The 16,544-nt window shown below is 32.9% G+C and overlaps 2 protein-coding genes across 3 annotated transcripts; both read left to right on the top strand.

Annotated features, from left to right (window-relative positions):
* The first annotated feature begins 2,230 nt into the window (after nucleotides 1–2,230).
* Nucleotides 2,231–5,621, top strand: LOC130950893 (protein DETOXIFICATION 16-like). 2 transcript variants are annotated; one of them, XM_057879491.1, is made up of 8 exons: nucleotides 2,231–2,569; nucleotides 2,962–3,506; nucleotides 3,852–3,938; nucleotides 4,402–4,458; nucleotides 4,537–4,775; nucleotides 4,972–5,090; nucleotides 5,184–5,270; nucleotides 5,371–5,620. In XM_057879491.1, exons 1-8 carry the CDS (start codon nucleotides 2,291–2,293, stop codon nucleotides 5,425–5,427), a joined length of 1,470 nt encoding a protein of 489 aa, XP_057735474.1. In that variant the 5' UTR covers nucleotides 2,231–2,290; the 3' UTR covers nucleotides 5,428–5,620. The 2 variants fall into 2 exon arrangements, with proteins under 2 accessions (XP_057735474.1, XP_057735475.1); XM_057879492.1 differs by lacking the exon at nucleotides 4,402–4,458 and having other exon boundaries at nucleotides 5,371–5,621.
* A 3,887-nt stretch (nucleotides 5,622–9,508) lies between these two features.
* LOC130948578 (ATP synthase subunit beta, mitochondrial) lies at nucleotides 9,509–12,784 on the top strand. The gene is made up of 9 exons (XM_057877353.1): nucleotides 9,509–10,057; nucleotides 10,556–10,631; nucleotides 10,739–10,827; nucleotides 10,977–11,094; nucleotides 11,171–11,274; nucleotides 11,369–11,527; nucleotides 11,628–11,852; nucleotides 11,938–12,249; nucleotides 12,376–12,784. Exons 1-9 carry the CDS (start codon nucleotides 9,572–9,574, stop codon nucleotides 12,487–12,489), a joined length of 1,683 nt encoding a protein of 560 aa, XP_057733336.1. The 5' UTR covers nucleotides 9,509–9,571; the 3' UTR covers nucleotides 12,490–12,784.
* The last annotated feature ends 3,760 nt before the right edge of the window (nucleotides 12,785–16,544 follow it).

The following is a 16,544-nucleotide window of genomic DNA, read 5'->3' as shown; positions in this document are numbered from 1 at the left end:
TCGAGGGGTTGCATTTTCAATTTGCCACAATTTAGTGTTATTAGCCATAATTTTAAACATCGTGGAGACCTTCAAAGAGCCACAATTTATATATCATTGTCCACGCATAATGCTGTGACTAAATAAGAATAATCAAATCGAAAAAGTATAATTCTATAACACTTCATTCGTAACTAACATTGGGTTATTTAATCACACTATTTTCGTGGTTAACTCACTCTGTGTTTCACATACAATTCATGGCTAATTTGTGCTAATTTGTTTTAATTGAACAATTTTATTAAATTAAAATTATATTTATATATATAACATTAATAACAAAAATCAAACTTTTTAAATATATAATATCTAACATTTTTTCATAAAAAAATACTAATAAGGATTCAGTACTACAACAACAACAACAACAACAACAACAACAACAACAACAACAACAACAACAACAATAATAATAATAATAATAATAATAATAATAATATAAGTCTAACTTATATATAATAAAAAATAAGAAAAATTTTAACACAAATAAAATAAATTTTAATCTCTTCTAGAATAAATATATTTAAAATTTTAACTATTACTTATTAAATATACTAATTAAATATCTAGTATATCACTGGATAAATTAGGCACTTTATCACTGTATTTTAATTACAAAAATTTGTACAGAACTGCCAACTGAATTTTGATTTCTTCATATTCATAGTTTTTTATCTAAAGTTTCAACCAATTTTTCTAAATTTATCACACATTCTACATTTTTAGCACCAAAGACCTTTTCAATTTATAGCGTTGCTCTACGGGCCATTATATCCAGAAACCGTACCAATAAATTTGCGTCATTATCTCGACTTTAATTTGTCCATGCCCATCAAGTTTCATAATGTCTTTTTCATCATTTTTCAAATGCCAAACTTGAATTGTCGTCCGTTTGCAGTTGTGATTTCTCCCGTAGAAGTGTCTACAATTGAATACAAAATTGAATACAAAATACTATTCTTGTTGATTAAAAGTTGATCACCATTTATTCACCACATGTACATTGGCCTTTGTGATTTCGGTTCACCAAATGAATATTGTTCGGTTCGGTGGTCTCCTTTTACTCTGTTCAATGTTTAAGATTATTGTGATAGCATGTAGCAATCATTCTTTAGCTGTCTCAATGTAATAACCTCATTCAACTGATTTGAGTTGAATCATTCATTGTTTCCATTCAGAAGTATAGATCGAAGAAGAAAACGAAGAAGAAGAAAAACGACGGAACTTATTACTTTGAATTCAATGCAGATCAATAATGAAGAATGCGAGCAGAGAAGAAAAACGCGAATAGAGAAAAACGATGAATTTTATTAGGTTGAAGAAGAAGAAGAATTTGAAAGAAGAAGGAGGAGGAGGAGGAAGAGGAGAAAAAATACTATTCTTGTTGATTGAAAGTTGATCACTATTTATTCACCACATGTACATTGTTCGGTTCGGTGGACTTTGTGATTTCGGTTCACCAAATGAATGTTGTTCGGTTCGGTGGCCTCATTTTACTTTGTTCAATATTTAAGATTATTGTGATAGCATGCAGCAATCATTCCCTAACTGCCTCAACGTAATAACCTCATTCAACTGGTTTGAAGTTGAATCATTCATTATTTCCATTCAGAAGTGTAGATCGAAGAAGAAAACGAAGAAGAAGAACGACGGAGCTTATCACATTGAATTCAATGCAGATCAATAATAAAGAATGCGAGTAAAGAAAAAAAACGCGAACAAAGGAGAACGATGAATTTTATTAGGTTGAAGAAAAAGAAGAAGAACACGAACAAAGAAGAAAAAGAAGAACGAAAACGCGATATGTTATATGAGGCGCATGTATAACAAACGACTGTGGGATGGGAAAACGCGTATGTGGAGAAAATTATTTAGATAACATCCATGTATTTTTTACATGGATGTAGAGCTTTTTTCTATTTTAATTAGTTTGATTGGTTTCACAAAAAAATCGAACCAAACTAAACCAAATGCTTTATGAATATATTTGGATCGGACGGGTGTTTTTTAAAAGCTTAATCAAACCGAAAAGCGAACAAGCATATGTTAAATAAATCGTTAATTTGATTTCAACTTTGCTACGAGGTTGGTTTTTGTCCTCTTGTAACATGGTCCTAATAATTCAATTTTAATATTTAGAATGATTGGAGTAGAAATTTGATGCTATTCATCACAAAGACGCAAACACATATAAAATGAAGATATATTTAGTGGTGCAGAATACCTTGAGCCTTGTCCTGTCTCTTTGACAATGGAAAGAGTAGTTAAATCGGGTCTTGAAACTCCACTGTGCCCTCCAAACCAAGAACCTGATGATCAGAGATTTGAACAATGTTGTTGCCTTAGAGAAGACATTGTTGAGGAAGCTAAGAAGCAACTATGGCTAGCAGGGCCTCTTATTGCAGTTAGTTTGCTTCAATTCAGCTTACAAATGATATCTATAATGTTTGTTGGCCATCTTGGCAACTTGTTTCTTTCTGGTGCTTCCTTGGGTTTCTCCTTTGCTTCTTGCACTGGTTACAGTGTTTTGGTATGTTTGTTCTCTCCATTTTTAACATCTTTAACTTTGGATTGTATTACCTAGATTATTTTTTTATTAGTTTAATGTTGATTGTATTAACCAAATTTTTGTTCAGTCGTCTGTCTTCATTCATTTTTTAAATTTTCAAAATGAGAAGAACTAATTTTTCTCCCTTTCTCAACTTTCACTATTCCTCTCTTTCTCCTAGTTCATCAAACTATTAACATTACAGCTTGAATAGCTTAGGACATGAGATTTTCTTCAGTTTGGTTGAATATTATCATATATTTAAGAAGACCTATAGACTTGTCTTCAAATTTTGCAGAAATCACAGTTTAAGACTTTCTTGATTGAACTTGTTTAGTAACTTTATCAACTGTGCCACTTTTATAACTTTAAAGTTAGGAATGGGGAGTGCATTGGAGACACTATGTGGGCAAGCATATGGAGCCAAGAAGTATCACATGCTAGGAATCCACACACAAAGGGCAATGGTTGTTCTTCTATCTCTGAGTATTCCATTATCATTAATCTGGTTTTACACAAGCAACCTTCTCACTGTAATGGGACAAGACCATGAGATATCAGCTGTGGCCGGAACATATAATCGCTGGATGATCCCTGGCCTTTTTGCTTATGCCATCCTTCAATGCCTCAACAGATTTCTGCAGACTCAAAACAATGTTTTCCCAATGCTTATAACCTCTGGAATCACAACTGTGGTGCATGCAGCATTTTGTTGGCTTTTTGTGTATGAATTTGACTTAGGTAGCAAAGGCGCAGCATTGGCCATCAGCTTGTCTTATTGGGTTAATGTGTTCCTATTGGTGATTTACATAAACTGTTCTAGAGCTTGTGCATCAACTTGGAATGGAGTTTCCAAAGAGGCCTTGAATGACATTCTCAGCTTTATAAAACTAGGAGTTGCTTCAGCAGTTATGATATGGTAATTTCATATATGCTTTTCCCAATAACTATTAAGTCTTGTCAAGTTCTAAGGAGAAAAAAAAGATTGTTATAGAATATGTATCTTAGTACAAAGAACAATTCGCTAATTAGAAGAAACAATTTCAAGTATTTTCAATTGTGCTATGCAGAATAATTGAAGAGGATAAGAGATTGGTAAAGAGACAGCATAGTGATAGTGAGTGAACTTCAGTTCATGGCATAAACTTGGCTCCTATATAGTTATATGACTTTAGGGTGCTTACTAACACACCCCCATCTTCAAGTTATATGATTTTAGTTTCCGAATTTTCTTATTTCAATTCCCTATCTGTTTTTCCAACAGCTTTGAATATTGGTCGTTTGAGATGGTTGTGCTTCTCTCAGGTCTTCTGCCAAACCCACAACTAGAGACATCTGTTTTATCAATAAGGTAAATCCTTAACTAGCTTCTTTTACATATTACTTTTATAGGATATAGGGCTTGTTTGGGTGAGCTTCTAAGAAAAGATCTTTTTTCGAGTTATCTTTTTTTAAAAGATCTTATAGAGAAGTAAAAGTAATTTTATGTTTGGATATTTCATGTAAAAAGGTCTTTTTAGCTATCAATTATGTTTGAGTATAACAATATAAAAGTACTTTTTTGTTTATTTATTACATGAAAAACATCTTTTTTTTAAGGAAAAAAGATCTTTTAAAAAAAGATGTAAATTACATCTTCTCAAAAAAATTTTTTTTTTTATTTTACCAGTGCTTTTACTTTTACTACTAGAAATTTGCCAAACACATTAAAAAATAAAAAAAAGATATTTTTTATTGAAAAAATATCTTTTTTTAACAAAATAATGGCGCCCAAACATGCACATAATCCTTACTTTCTTTTTTTCTTTTGGCAGCCTTAATACATGTTGGATGGTTTATCAGATATCTGTTGGTCTTGGTGGTGCCATAAGGTTCTTAGTACTCCAATTTTATTACTTTGTTCCATGGAATTGAATTATATTAACTTTGTTGTTTATTATGACTTGAAGCACCCGTGTTTCAAATGAACTGAGTGCTGGGAATGCACGAGGCGCGCTCTTGGCTCTTCATGTCATGATTGCAACCGCCATATTAGAGGGTACAACAATAGCATTGATCACCATTTTGGTGAGGAATGTTTGGGGAAAGCTCTACAGCAATGAAGATCAAGTTATAAGATATGTTTCCAAGATGATGCCTCTACTTGCACTCTCTGACTTCCTGGATGGCTTCCAGTGTGTTCTTTCAGGTTTTAGTCAATTCTTCAATACAATGATACCAATAATATTACTCGTGAAAACTCATGTGCAGTTAATTTCATGTGAAGTTGAAAGCTGAGAGCCAAATTTAGTGACTCTCAGCTATCAACTTCACATAAAGTTAACTGCAGTTACCAATATTGCTGGTTCCTTGAATATATAGTTTGATTTGGCTGCTTCTTGTAGGAGCTGCTAGAGGGTGTGGTTGGCAAAATCTATGTGCATCTATAAACCTTGGTGCTTACTATGTTGTGGGAATTCCTTCTGCTATTTTATTTGCATTTGTGTTTCATATGGGAGGGATGGTGAGTCTCTTTCTCACAAAACTTTTCTAATGGTTAAATGTTTTTTTTTTGTGGTGAGCTACGCAAACTGAAATTGGAAATTGAAATTATCAGGGACTTTGGATAGGAATCATATGTGGACTTTCTGTTCAGGGGATAGCACTAGTTACAGTAAATGTATGCACAGATTGGGATAGAGAGGTAACCATATGTTGTATGCTTCTTCAATCATTTCAATTGGTTCAAATAAATTGAATAGTGCTTTATTTGATGCATTTTGTATTCTTTAAAATTTTTACAGGCAAGGAAAACAGTTCACACAACTCAGGAAACTACTAACATGGTTACAGAACCGTAGATTCATGACAATATGTTGTTTCAAGAATCAGACATGCTTGCTGCAAATTAGTGATGATCAAATTCTACTACTCTTCTTTTGATTTTTTTTTTGTACTACATATGATGTACAGTCATAATGAATGATCAACAAGAACTATATTCAAGTACTAGTACAAGGGGAAAGAAAGAGGGTATATATTTATATGATCGAGCCATTTTTTATTTCTCCTTATTTGGAAAGAAAACGTATTTTAATTAATAAGTATACTATCAAAATCGTATTAAGACTTGGTTTGGTGAATCTTTATGAAGAGGTGCTCAAAAGCATTTTATTTTATATTTGGTAAATTAAAAAGTTTGTGTGTTTGTACTTACAATTTTTAAAAGTTACAAACACTTTTTAAAACATTTAAAATTAAAAAGTCTAATATAATCTCATACATTAATTATTATCTAAATTTAAAAGGTATTATAAATTTTTAAAAGTTACAAACACTTTTTAAAACATTTAAAATTAAAAAGTCTAATATAATCTCATACATTAATTATTATCTAAATTTAAAAGGTATTATAGTATTTTTAAATTTTAAAAGCTATCTTAAAAGCACCTAGGCTACGTGAGACAGGAATAGAGAGATACAAAATCATGTTTGACAGAAAAGACATGGACAGAGATATTGTGTTAGTGTATTTTATATCCATTCTGACCGGAAGAATATTAGAAACACTAACAAGGGACACAACTTATTTTTTTATTTTTTTTATTATTCTTGTTAATTTTTCATAATTATTTTTTTCATTTCAAATTTTTTGAATGGAAAAAGAATGAGAATAAATTAGATATTCATAATTTATTCTAGTTTATTTCAAACAAACATAAAATTTTATGTCTTGTTCTCAGTGTCTTGTCTTATTTTGTTCTCATAAACAAAGGTAGTCCTAATGTCTATTATAGTTACCAAACATACTTATTGTTGTTTGTGTTCAATAAAAGTTATTTTTAATTTAATTTACTAAATACATATTCTACAATTTTAAAAAAACCAGCTTTTAAAAGTTAGTTTTCATAAACTATTTTTGAAAAATAAAAAACTTTACTAAACTAAAATTTAATTCTTGAAGAAGCTAACAAAAAGACTTTTTACTTTTGATAATAATAAAAAATATTTTCGAAAAATATTATAACACGCAACAAAAATAATTTAAAAATAATATTATTATTTTATAAGTGACAAATAATTTTTGTACTTAAAAAATTATTTATGCATTTGATTAAATTTGGTAGAAATATTTGAGTAATTATTTAAAAATACATACAAAAATATATCTCTAAAATTTTTTACTTTTAAAAATATTCTTGATCATTAACAAAAAAATCATACAAAAATATACTTAGTGTAGATTAAGAAATTTTAAGGATAAAATATTTTTTTCTAATCATATCAAGAAAAAAAAATCATATCAAAATTTAATATCTAACATATTTTTAAAAAGGAAAAGTATAGATAGACAATGAGAATACTAAACAATGTGAACAATGAATATGTCGGATGTTTAATTCAATAGATATGTATATGATTATGTTCATTATTTTTAATTGGATGGTTATTCCTTTTGATTCGATCATGCATAGTTAATAATAAGTGGATGTTCAATTTATTATGTGTGTAGATGGTTATCCTAATGTTAGGGTTTAGGAAATAATTTGAGAGTGGAATGTTTTTTTTACAGGGATGCTACACATCCATGTAATCATGTAACCAAGTTGGTCCAACACCAAAAAAACCCAATACCATTAAATGAAACGTGAAATACATGCGCGCAACACACACGAAATCGCTCTTGCCCAACGCTTCTTCTCCCCCACGCTTCTTCTTCTTCTTCTTCTCCCGCGCTTCTTCTTCTTCTTTTCACGTTCGTTTACGCATGGATCGTCTTCTTCTTATTCGCCTTCTTCTTCGCGTTCCTCCTTCTCCTCATTTTTTGCGTTCCTCCTTCTTCACGTGTTTTCTCCTTATCGTCATTCTTTTGTTGTTGTTGCTGCTGTATTTTTTTGTCTTTTCCTCCTTCTCTCTCTGGTGAAGAAGCAGTAGAATGTGAGGAAGAAGAGTTTTGAATAGTGCAGAATAAACCGAACACAGTACTCATGGTGAACTGAACACAGTACTCATGGTGAAACAATTATATAGTACTAAGTGAACGAAACATAATCCATTATATAAAATCAAATTCAAATAACTCTGCCTACAATTTACATATTATCAATTCAATTCAATTCAATTCAGTACACCTCTGTCCATTTAATTCAATTCAAATTAGCAATTGCATTCCATTCAATTTGATTCAAAATTGAATATTCCAAACTTTGTCAGTTTGATTCGTTTCAGAAGAGTAATCCAAATCGCTCTCCTGTTTACCAAAAAATTATGAACCCCTAAACACTGAACCCTAAACTCTAAACACTAAAACCAGAACCTTGAACCTTGAACGCTAAACCCTAAACCATGAACCCGAACCCTGAACACTGAACTCTGAACACTAAATGCTAAACCCTAAAACCTAAACCCTGATCACTACCGTAAACTCTAAACCCCCCTAAAACTCTGAATCCTAAACCTTAAACCCTAGACTCCTAAACCCTAAACCCTCAACTATGAACACAGTGAATCAAAATTAATACACGGGACGAACCGAAAGTTTGAAACACACTGAACCCTGAACCCATAAACCCTAAAACCCTAAACCTTGAAATCCTATCGTCATTATATTGTTGTTGTTGTTGCTGTATTTTTTTGTCTTTTCCTCCTTCTCTCTCTGGTGAAGAAGCAGTAGAAGGTGAGGAAGAAGAGTTTTGAATAGTGCAGAATGAACCGAACACAGTGCTCATGGTGAACCGAACACAATACAATTGTATAGTACTGAGTGAACGTAACATAATCCATTATATAAAATCAAATTCAAACAGCTTTCTGCAGAATGAACCGAACACAGTACTCATGGTGAAACAATTGTATAGTATTGAGTGAACGAAACATAATCCATTATATAAAATCAAATTCAAATAACTCTGCCTACAATTTACATATTATCAATTCAATTCAATTTAATTCAGTACACCTCTGTCTATTTAATTCAATTCAAATTAGCAATTACATTCCATTCAATTCGATTCAAAATTGAATAATCCAAATCGCTCTCCTGATTTGAAGTTGAGTAATTTATTGTTTCGATTCAGAAGTGCAGATCGAAGAAGAAAATGAAGAAGTATAGGAAGAAGATAAATGCAACCATATCGAAATAAGAAAACGAGAAGATGAACACGACCAGAGGAGAACGGTGAAGGCAATGCAGATCAATAAGGAAGAAGAAGAAGAAGGAGGAAGAGGTTTACGTTGCAGCAGAAGGTTTACGTTGAGCAAAGTTTTAGGTTGCAGCACGTGTATAACAAACGAGTGAGGGGTGGGGATGCGCGTGTGGAGGGAATTACTTGGTTAACAACCATGTAAAAAATACATGAATGCTGAGCTTTTCTTTTTTTTTTTTATTTTGTTAGGCCAATTTTAGAGTCTATTATTTACAAAAGTCATTATCTATCTAACAAAATCTTTTTTAAAATATATATTTAATATTATATATTTTTATTGAGTTTTAAAATATTTTGAAAACCTATTTTTGTTAGCAGCGATTTTGATAGTTGATCTTTATTCTGTCATTAATGAATGAATTAATAAATAGAAGGTTACAAATTGTCGTCCATTGGCCTTAGGAAAGTTAGAAAAACTTGCGGCCATTTTCGTGGAGAAAACGAGGATAGAAGAGTAAGAAAAAAAGTGACACTGCCACGTCACTAAAACCATGTCAAAGTCAAAGTAGAATGCTCGAACGACATATTCGCGTGGAGAAGAACGAACCACACCCACACAACCTAGTGAACCTACAGCTAGTAGAAACACCCAACGACGTCGTCGCTGTCCACGTGGCCATAGGGGCAAAATTGCAAAAGAGAAAAAACAAGTGCGGGGCAAAAGCGCAATATTCGGATTCTTCAGCGTAAGCTTAGCCTCACTGACCGAATGTGCATATAGTGGCACTCCCTTGGCACTTCACAAACCCTAGCCCTCTTCATTCTCTCTCTCTTCTCTCTCTATCTTCTCTCTCTGAAGATGGCTTCACGAAGGATTGTTTCCTCTCTGATTCGATCTTCACTTCGCCGCGGATCTCAATCCAACCCTTCCATTGCCGCATCGGCTTCCAGGCTCGCCTCCCGAAGCCGCGGCGGTGCATCTCCCGCCGGATATATCCTCAACCGCGTTGCCGAGTATGCCACCTCGGCGGCGGCCGCCGCCGCTCCCTCACCACAGCCTCCCGCAAAGAAGGAATCCGGTGGTGGAGGTAAGATCACCGATGAGTTCACTGGTAAGGGTGCGATCGGTCAAGTGTGCCAGGTCATCGGTGCCGTCGTCGATGTGAGATTCGAGGAGGGTTTGCCTCCCATCCTGACTGCGCTCGAGGTGCTAGATCACTCTTCCAGACTGGTGCTGGAGGTGGCTCAGCATTTGGGTGAGGGCGTTGTCAGAACCATTGCTATGGATGGTACTGAAGGTGTTGTCAGAGGGTGGCGCGTGCTTAACACCGGATCCCCTATCACCGTAAATACTCAGTCGCTTTAGACTTCCATTTGTTTGCGGTTGAATTTTTTGCTGCTCCTTTGCTTTTTGTTTAATTTGATTTGATTCGCTGAAATCTGAGCTGGTTGGTGTGTCGGTGTGCAGATTTGAATGTCTGATTTCGATAAATGATACGGTTTCTAAATAGGTTTTGTGGGTTGTGTATACTGTGGATCTGAGATTCTGATTCTGTGTGTAAAGATTTATTTTTGGTTGCTTAAAATTAGTGAGTAGATGGAACCAAAGTTTGTTTTTTAGGTTGATAGGTGTTGTGAAATTCATGAATTTGATTTGTCAAAATATACAGTTATCTAATCTGATTATTAAGCCATATATGGGACATTGTTTGTTGCTCTTCGTTTTAGTTCAGCTGGTTCGGTCCCTTTCTATGCACCTTCTGATCTTTCATATTTGTTGATCTTTTCAATGACTTTTGTTAATCCTATTTACTGACGTCTTATACCGCCGCCTGCCTTTCAGGTTCCTGTTGGCAGGGCAACCCTTGGACGTATTATCAATGTCATTGGAGAGCCTATTGATGAGAAGGGTGATCTAAGTAAGAACATAATAAAGCCTTTTCACACCTTATTGGTAGAGAACATCTTTTATCCATTGTTTCCTTGCGGTGTTTACAACTGATGGTTCTTTTGTGAACAATTGTAGAAACTGAGCATTACTTGCCCATTCACAGAGAAGCTCCTGCTTTTGTTGAGCAAGCCACTGAGCAACAGATTCTTGTCACAGGAATCAAGGTATTCTTTTCATGCATTTCTTTCTTACCTTAGAGGAAGGACGCCATCACTGCATTTTTCTCTTTATTTGTGATTATGTGTAGTATCATTTCTATCACATCCTAGTATTCGCTACCAGCTACTGATTTTGCATGAAATTTTCCTTACAGGTTGTTGACCTGCTTGCACCATACCAAAGAGGAGGAAAGATTGGGTTGTTTGGTGGTGCTGGTGTGGGTAAAACTGTGCTCATTATGGAGCTCATTAACAACGTTGCCAAGGCTCATGGTGAGCATATACTTCATTGTTCGTAAGATATTGTTGTACATCTCTATACCATGTGCTGACTTTTTCCATTTGTTAGGTGGTTTCTCTGTGTTTGCCGGTGTTGGAGAAAGAACCCGAGAGGGTAATGACTTGTACAGAGAAATGATTGAGAGTGGTGTCATCAAGCTAGGTGACAAGCAGGTATGAGGATGTGTTTTGTGAATCATATTCGATATTCATCCTGATATATTCAAATTTTAAATTTGTTAACTATGGCTGTTTCATGAAAATTCAGAGTGAAAGCAAATGCGCTCTTGTGTACGGTCAAATGAATGAGCCCCCGGGTGCTCGTGCCCGTGTTGGTCTTACTGGGCTTACTGTTGCTGAGCACTTCCGTGATGCTGAAGGGCAAGATGTGCTCCTCTTTGTTGACAACATTTTCCGCTTTACCCAGGTACGGATCCCTGGACAGCATATGTAAAATATCTTTTTCTTTTTTTGAGTTTGTAGTTTGTCTTGTTTATTTTCAACTTATATTGCGATGTATTATGCAGGCTAACTCAGAGGTGTCTGCTTTGCTTGGACGTATCCCATCTGCTGTGGGTTACCAACCAACCTTGGCCACTGATCTTGGAGGTCTTCAAGAGCGTATTACAACCACCAAGAAGGGTTCAATTACCTCTGTCCAAGCTATTTATGTGCCTGCTGATGACTTGACAGATCCTGCTCCTGCTACCACCTTTGCTCACTTGGATGCTACAACAGTGTTATCACGACAGGTTTGATAGATCACTTGAAGTAGTACCTATTGCACTCATGGCCTTTGTTATCATTAACTAATCATTGGATTTTGTTGATATATAGATCTCCGAGCTGGGTATCTATCCCGCTGTGGACCCCTTGGATTCCACATCTCGTATGCTTTCCCCACTTATCTTGGGTCAGGATCACTACGAAACTGCTCGTGGTGTCCAGAAGGTTCTTCAAAACTACAAGAATCTTCAAGATATTATTGCTATTTTGGGAATGGACGAGCTCAGTGAAGATGATAAATTGACTGTTGCCCGTGCCCGTAAGATTCAAAGATTCTTGAGCCAGCCTTTCCATGTTGCAGAAGTATTCACGGGTGCCCCAGGCAAATATGTTGAGTTGAAGGAGAGCATTAACAGCTTCCAGGTACATATTTCTTTTTTCCTTCTCCCCCTTGTTTTACTGTTACATGAACTATTATCCTATTTTGGTGGCTGCATTTTCCTTATGGTCCAATAAGGCACTAACTTGTTTTTGTTGTGTAATTGACAGGGTGTGTTGGATGGCAAATACGATGACCTGCCAGAGCAGTCATTTTACATGGTTGGCGGTATTGAAGAGGTCATTGCAAAGGCAGAGAAGATTGCTAAGGAATCAGCGTCTTAGTCACACATATCCCTTTTTCTAAATTGCCTAAATTTTAATAATTAGGAACTTCTCATTGGCGATGCCAAACGACAGTTTTCCATTTTTTTGAGTATGAAAAGATGTGTCAGGTTATTCCTTCGTTCCATTTTGATGTTGTTGCCGAGTGTGGGATGAACCAAGGCCTCAGGCCAACTGCGCCCCCTTTCTTTTCACTTGTGTCATTTAAATAAGGGGAAGAGGCAAGAGGTGTACATTTTTTACTTTTCCTGGTTTAGAACGATGACGAATGCATCACTATTTAAACTTTAAACTATTCCAGGTGCTTCCTATTTTTGAGTTCCTTGCAAAAATTTTTATGCGCATTGTCAACTTCCTGTATTCTTTTGTCAACAAGATGAGAAGCTGTTGTAGTTGCTTCAAACAGTTTATTTTGCCGTTAATAACCTTTACTGGCGGTGTTCGTGGGTTTAGTTTGAATCCGCGTAGTTCAAAGGAAATTTTTGTTATCAACCAGTTATATTTATTGAATCAGCTAATATAATTGATTTTCTTGCCATTATTCACGAATTCATATCATGGCGCCGGCGTTGTAATTTATGACGAATAATGAAAATGAAGTGAACTTGACAATATAAATATATAATGAAAGTACATTTGTTTTAGTTATTTACTAGTAAATTGTCCATGTATTACGGGTATGGTAAGTTTGATAAGTTTGACGAAAATCATTCATTATGAAATGATTATGAAAGTGCTTTTATATTAATTAACATATATAAGTGTTCTATAATAATTTGATCGTTTGTTGAGATTAACCATAATTTGGATATAGTAAATTTGATGAAAATTATTCATTATGAAAGTGCTTTTATGTTAATTAACATATATATAAGTGTTCTATAATAATTTGATCGTTTGTTGATATTGACCATAATTTTAAGATTCTGACCTTTATCTTATAGTTTTAGTTTTTGTTGGCAACTTCAATATCTTTGAGCAAATTGAAAGATGAAGTTATCGTTTAAAATAATAAAAAGAAAGATAATAGAAAATAATATAATTAAACTAATTTGGTAATAGTGCTGGAAGAGTTATTTTGGTGTGGTAAACAAATTGAAGGAGGACAATATTTATAATGTGAACAACTATCATGACTTTCACAAAAAAAATCAATAATAATGAGGAAGAACATAAAGATAATCATGGTGTACAATTAAAATGATTGGCTGAAAAAAAAATTATAATAGATGATTAAAATTATGAGTAATGATATTGTACACAAAAAATTCAGATAGAATATACTAATTTAAGTGATACATGTAATTAAATATGGAAAAAAAATTATGTGAATTTAAGTAGTAAAGTAGATAAAGAACCGTTATAAAATAGTAGAAAAAGGAACAAAAATGTATGATTCAGAGAAATGTTAAACTAAGAGTACAAATTTATTAAAACAAATTAGTATAAAATCAGTGCCAAAACATTGATTGAGCTATTTTATGTGTAAAATGAATGAGAAGTCACTGAAGTAACAACTAAATATAAGTGTGATCAATACTATAAAAATTATATACAACATGAAAGTGTTAAATTGTGTTTAAGAATATAAATTTGAGTTATCATAGCAAGTTTAATATTAATGAATATATGGTTTGTGTGTATTGAGTTATAATAACTCGCTTTATGTTTAGATATACAGGATGATACATCTATACAAATAGTTATGTATTTATTGAAGAAATCTGATGGAAACATATTATGAGGATTATATGATTTTTCAGTAGTATATAAATTACTGCTACATATGATATAAGAGAAATTTTGAAGCTGATTATATGCGTATGATTTAATTTAAAATTTTATCAATTCAAAAATTATCATATCTCTGCACAAAATCATCTAATAATTAGAATGTAGCAATTTTGTAATAAGATCATGTAAGAATACAATGAAAACTATGTATAAAATATTTTAGAAGAAAAATTAATAAAAAAATATAAATTAATAAAAAATGAGCATAATAATTAGACTATTGTATTCAAATAAATATATTCATTACATATATAAATAAAAAATTAAATTAACTGAATAATTAATAACCATAAGGATCTATAGTGTTTGATGGAAGAAAAAATCTTAACAAATACTAAATACTTAAAATATTTAAATTTATTGATTTCTCATTATCAACATGTCAAATTTGACCTTGTTCCTTTTGACTATACCATGTTGAAGGCAAAATTTGTGCCATCTCCTGATAAGAAAAGTTTCTGTATATACATAACAACAATAATATTTCAAATATTGTTGTTAACGAATTGAAAATAGATTCCCAGCAACAATAATAAGTTTCTGGTTTTTCTGCATTTACAGCTACATACCAAACAAAGACGCATATGTATAACAACAACAATTATTTTAAATATTACCAAAATTAGAATATTTATATTAGATTAAATAATAAAGAATATATATAACTCGTCATCTCAAAGTATTACGAATTCGTGATTAAAGTAAATCCTCTACAAAGTTTCATACCTCCGCCTGATAGTGGAGGTGTGTCTCAAAAAAGTGAATAGAGAAGACCAATAAAAACTAAAGAAAAAGGAAAATAAGTGAACGAAGAAGAAAAAAATAATGAAATTTTTTTTTTTTATTTTGAGGAGGAAGAAAAAAATATGAAAACAGAGAATAGAGAGATCCCTTTTTTAATTTTGAATTTGAATTCAAAATTACAAAAATTGAAATTTCAAGAAAATGTGTACATGTGAAACAAACTTAAAAATAGAATAGAAAAATTTGACACGGTCATAAAATGTGAAGTGTAATGAAAATAGTTTTATATAAAAGTGGTATGGTAATAAGGGTCATGATGAATGAAGAGTTAAAACATTAATATCTTGATAAAAATTCAAAATAAATACAAGGAAAGATACTGTTGAAATTTTACTACTGAAATCTTTTCAAGCTATGTTATAAGATAAAATTTGTATTTCCTATATGGTCAAGTTTTTGCGTAAAATTGATAAAGAATAACAAGATACAATAACCGAAGAAAAGCTGTTGCTTTTTCTTTTTTTTTTCAAGTTAACACTTAGAAGTTGATTTTCGTTAAAAATTAGGGAGGAATGCAGGTGGATTCTGCTTTTTTGGATCAGAAGTTGGATTAGAGTCAGCCCCAAGATCTTTGAGCCTGCCTCGTACTGAAGGAAAAAGTGGCCCTCAAAACTTGTGTCTTAAGCAACAGACACTTGCAGCAAAGTTGATTGTTTCATGACTCGGTGCAGGTTTTGACAACCATGTTGTTGACCTAAGAACTAAGAAGGTTCTCAAGAATTGTTCGTGGACTCCAACATTACATTCCCACTCCTTATGATCCAACATGAACCACAACTCCCTCTATCCCATCTCAATGTACAATCACTCTGTATTTACTATACTTGCATTAGAAATCTCAATCTTATTGGTTAAAGTGTCAATACAAGGTATAAAATTTCTGATGAAGACGAGGGCTATTCCAATAGGAGTTGGATCTAGTGAATTCGTTGTATAATGTATTAAGGCTGATTAAATTTGTTTATGACAAAAAAGATAGAGTTGTATGAAAATTTGATAAACAAGGAGTATTTTCTACTAACTATTTTATGCAAGTATATATTGCAAGTGAAAATTATTCCGGAGAATATAATAAGTTATAACTTTATTAGAATAATTTAGAAAGGTCTAGTTCCACCAAGAGTTGAACTGTTTGTCTGATTTGTATTGACTGGTAGGGTCAATACGGAGGAGAGATGGAGTCGGTTTGGGGTTGTTAATCAAAAAGATGTTGTATGCGTGTTATGTAACAAATGTGTTGAATATGATTACTACTTGTTTTTTGGTTGTGATTTTGTTTGATAAATTTGGTGTACTTGGTTATCATTTATTGGAAGGTAATGGTCGTGTCCAAGGACGTTGAAGGAACATTTTTTAAGTTGGAATGAGATATCAATTAGCAATGCAAGGAGGAGCGTAAGAAGTGGATAATGTGTTTTTGTGCAATTATTTGAAACACTTGGTTACAAAGAAATAGA

The sequence above is a fragment of the Arachis stenosperma genome, chromosome 9, assembly GCF_014773155.1.
Source record: "Arachis stenosperma cultivar V10309 chromosome 9, arast.V10309.gnm1.PFL2, whole genome shotgun sequence".
Lineage (NCBI taxonomy): Eukaryota > Viridiplantae > Streptophyta > Magnoliopsida > Fabales > Fabaceae > Arachis > Arachis stenosperma.
Note: the sequence above shows the minus strand (reverse complement) of the source record. Positions and strands in the feature narration are given on the sequence as shown.

Coding starts and splice junctions, on each gene's coding strand:
- LOC130950893 (XM_057879491.1), top strand. CDS start 2,291: ATGGAAAGAGTAGTTAAATCGGGTCTTGAAACTCCACTGTGCCCTCCA. Junction 3,507..3,851: donor GCTTCAGCAGTTATGATATG/GTAATTTCATAT, acceptor TTTTTCCAACAG/CTTTGAATATTGGTCGTTTG. Junction 4,459..4,536: donor GGTCTTGGTGGTGCCATAAG/GTTCTTAGTACT, acceptor TATGACTTGAAG/CACCCGTGTTTCAAATGAAC.
- LOC130948578 (XM_057877353.1), top strand. CDS start 9,572: ATGGCTTCACGAAGGATTGTTTCCTCTCTGATTCGATCTTCACTTCGC. Junction 10,632..10,738: donor TGATGAGAAGGGTGATCTAA/GTAAGAACATAA, acceptor GAACAATTGTAG/AAACTGAGCATTACTTGCCC. Junction 11,853..11,937: donor CAACAGTGTTATCACGACAG/GTTTGATAGATC, acceptor GTTGATATATAG/ATCTCCGAGCTGGGTATCTA.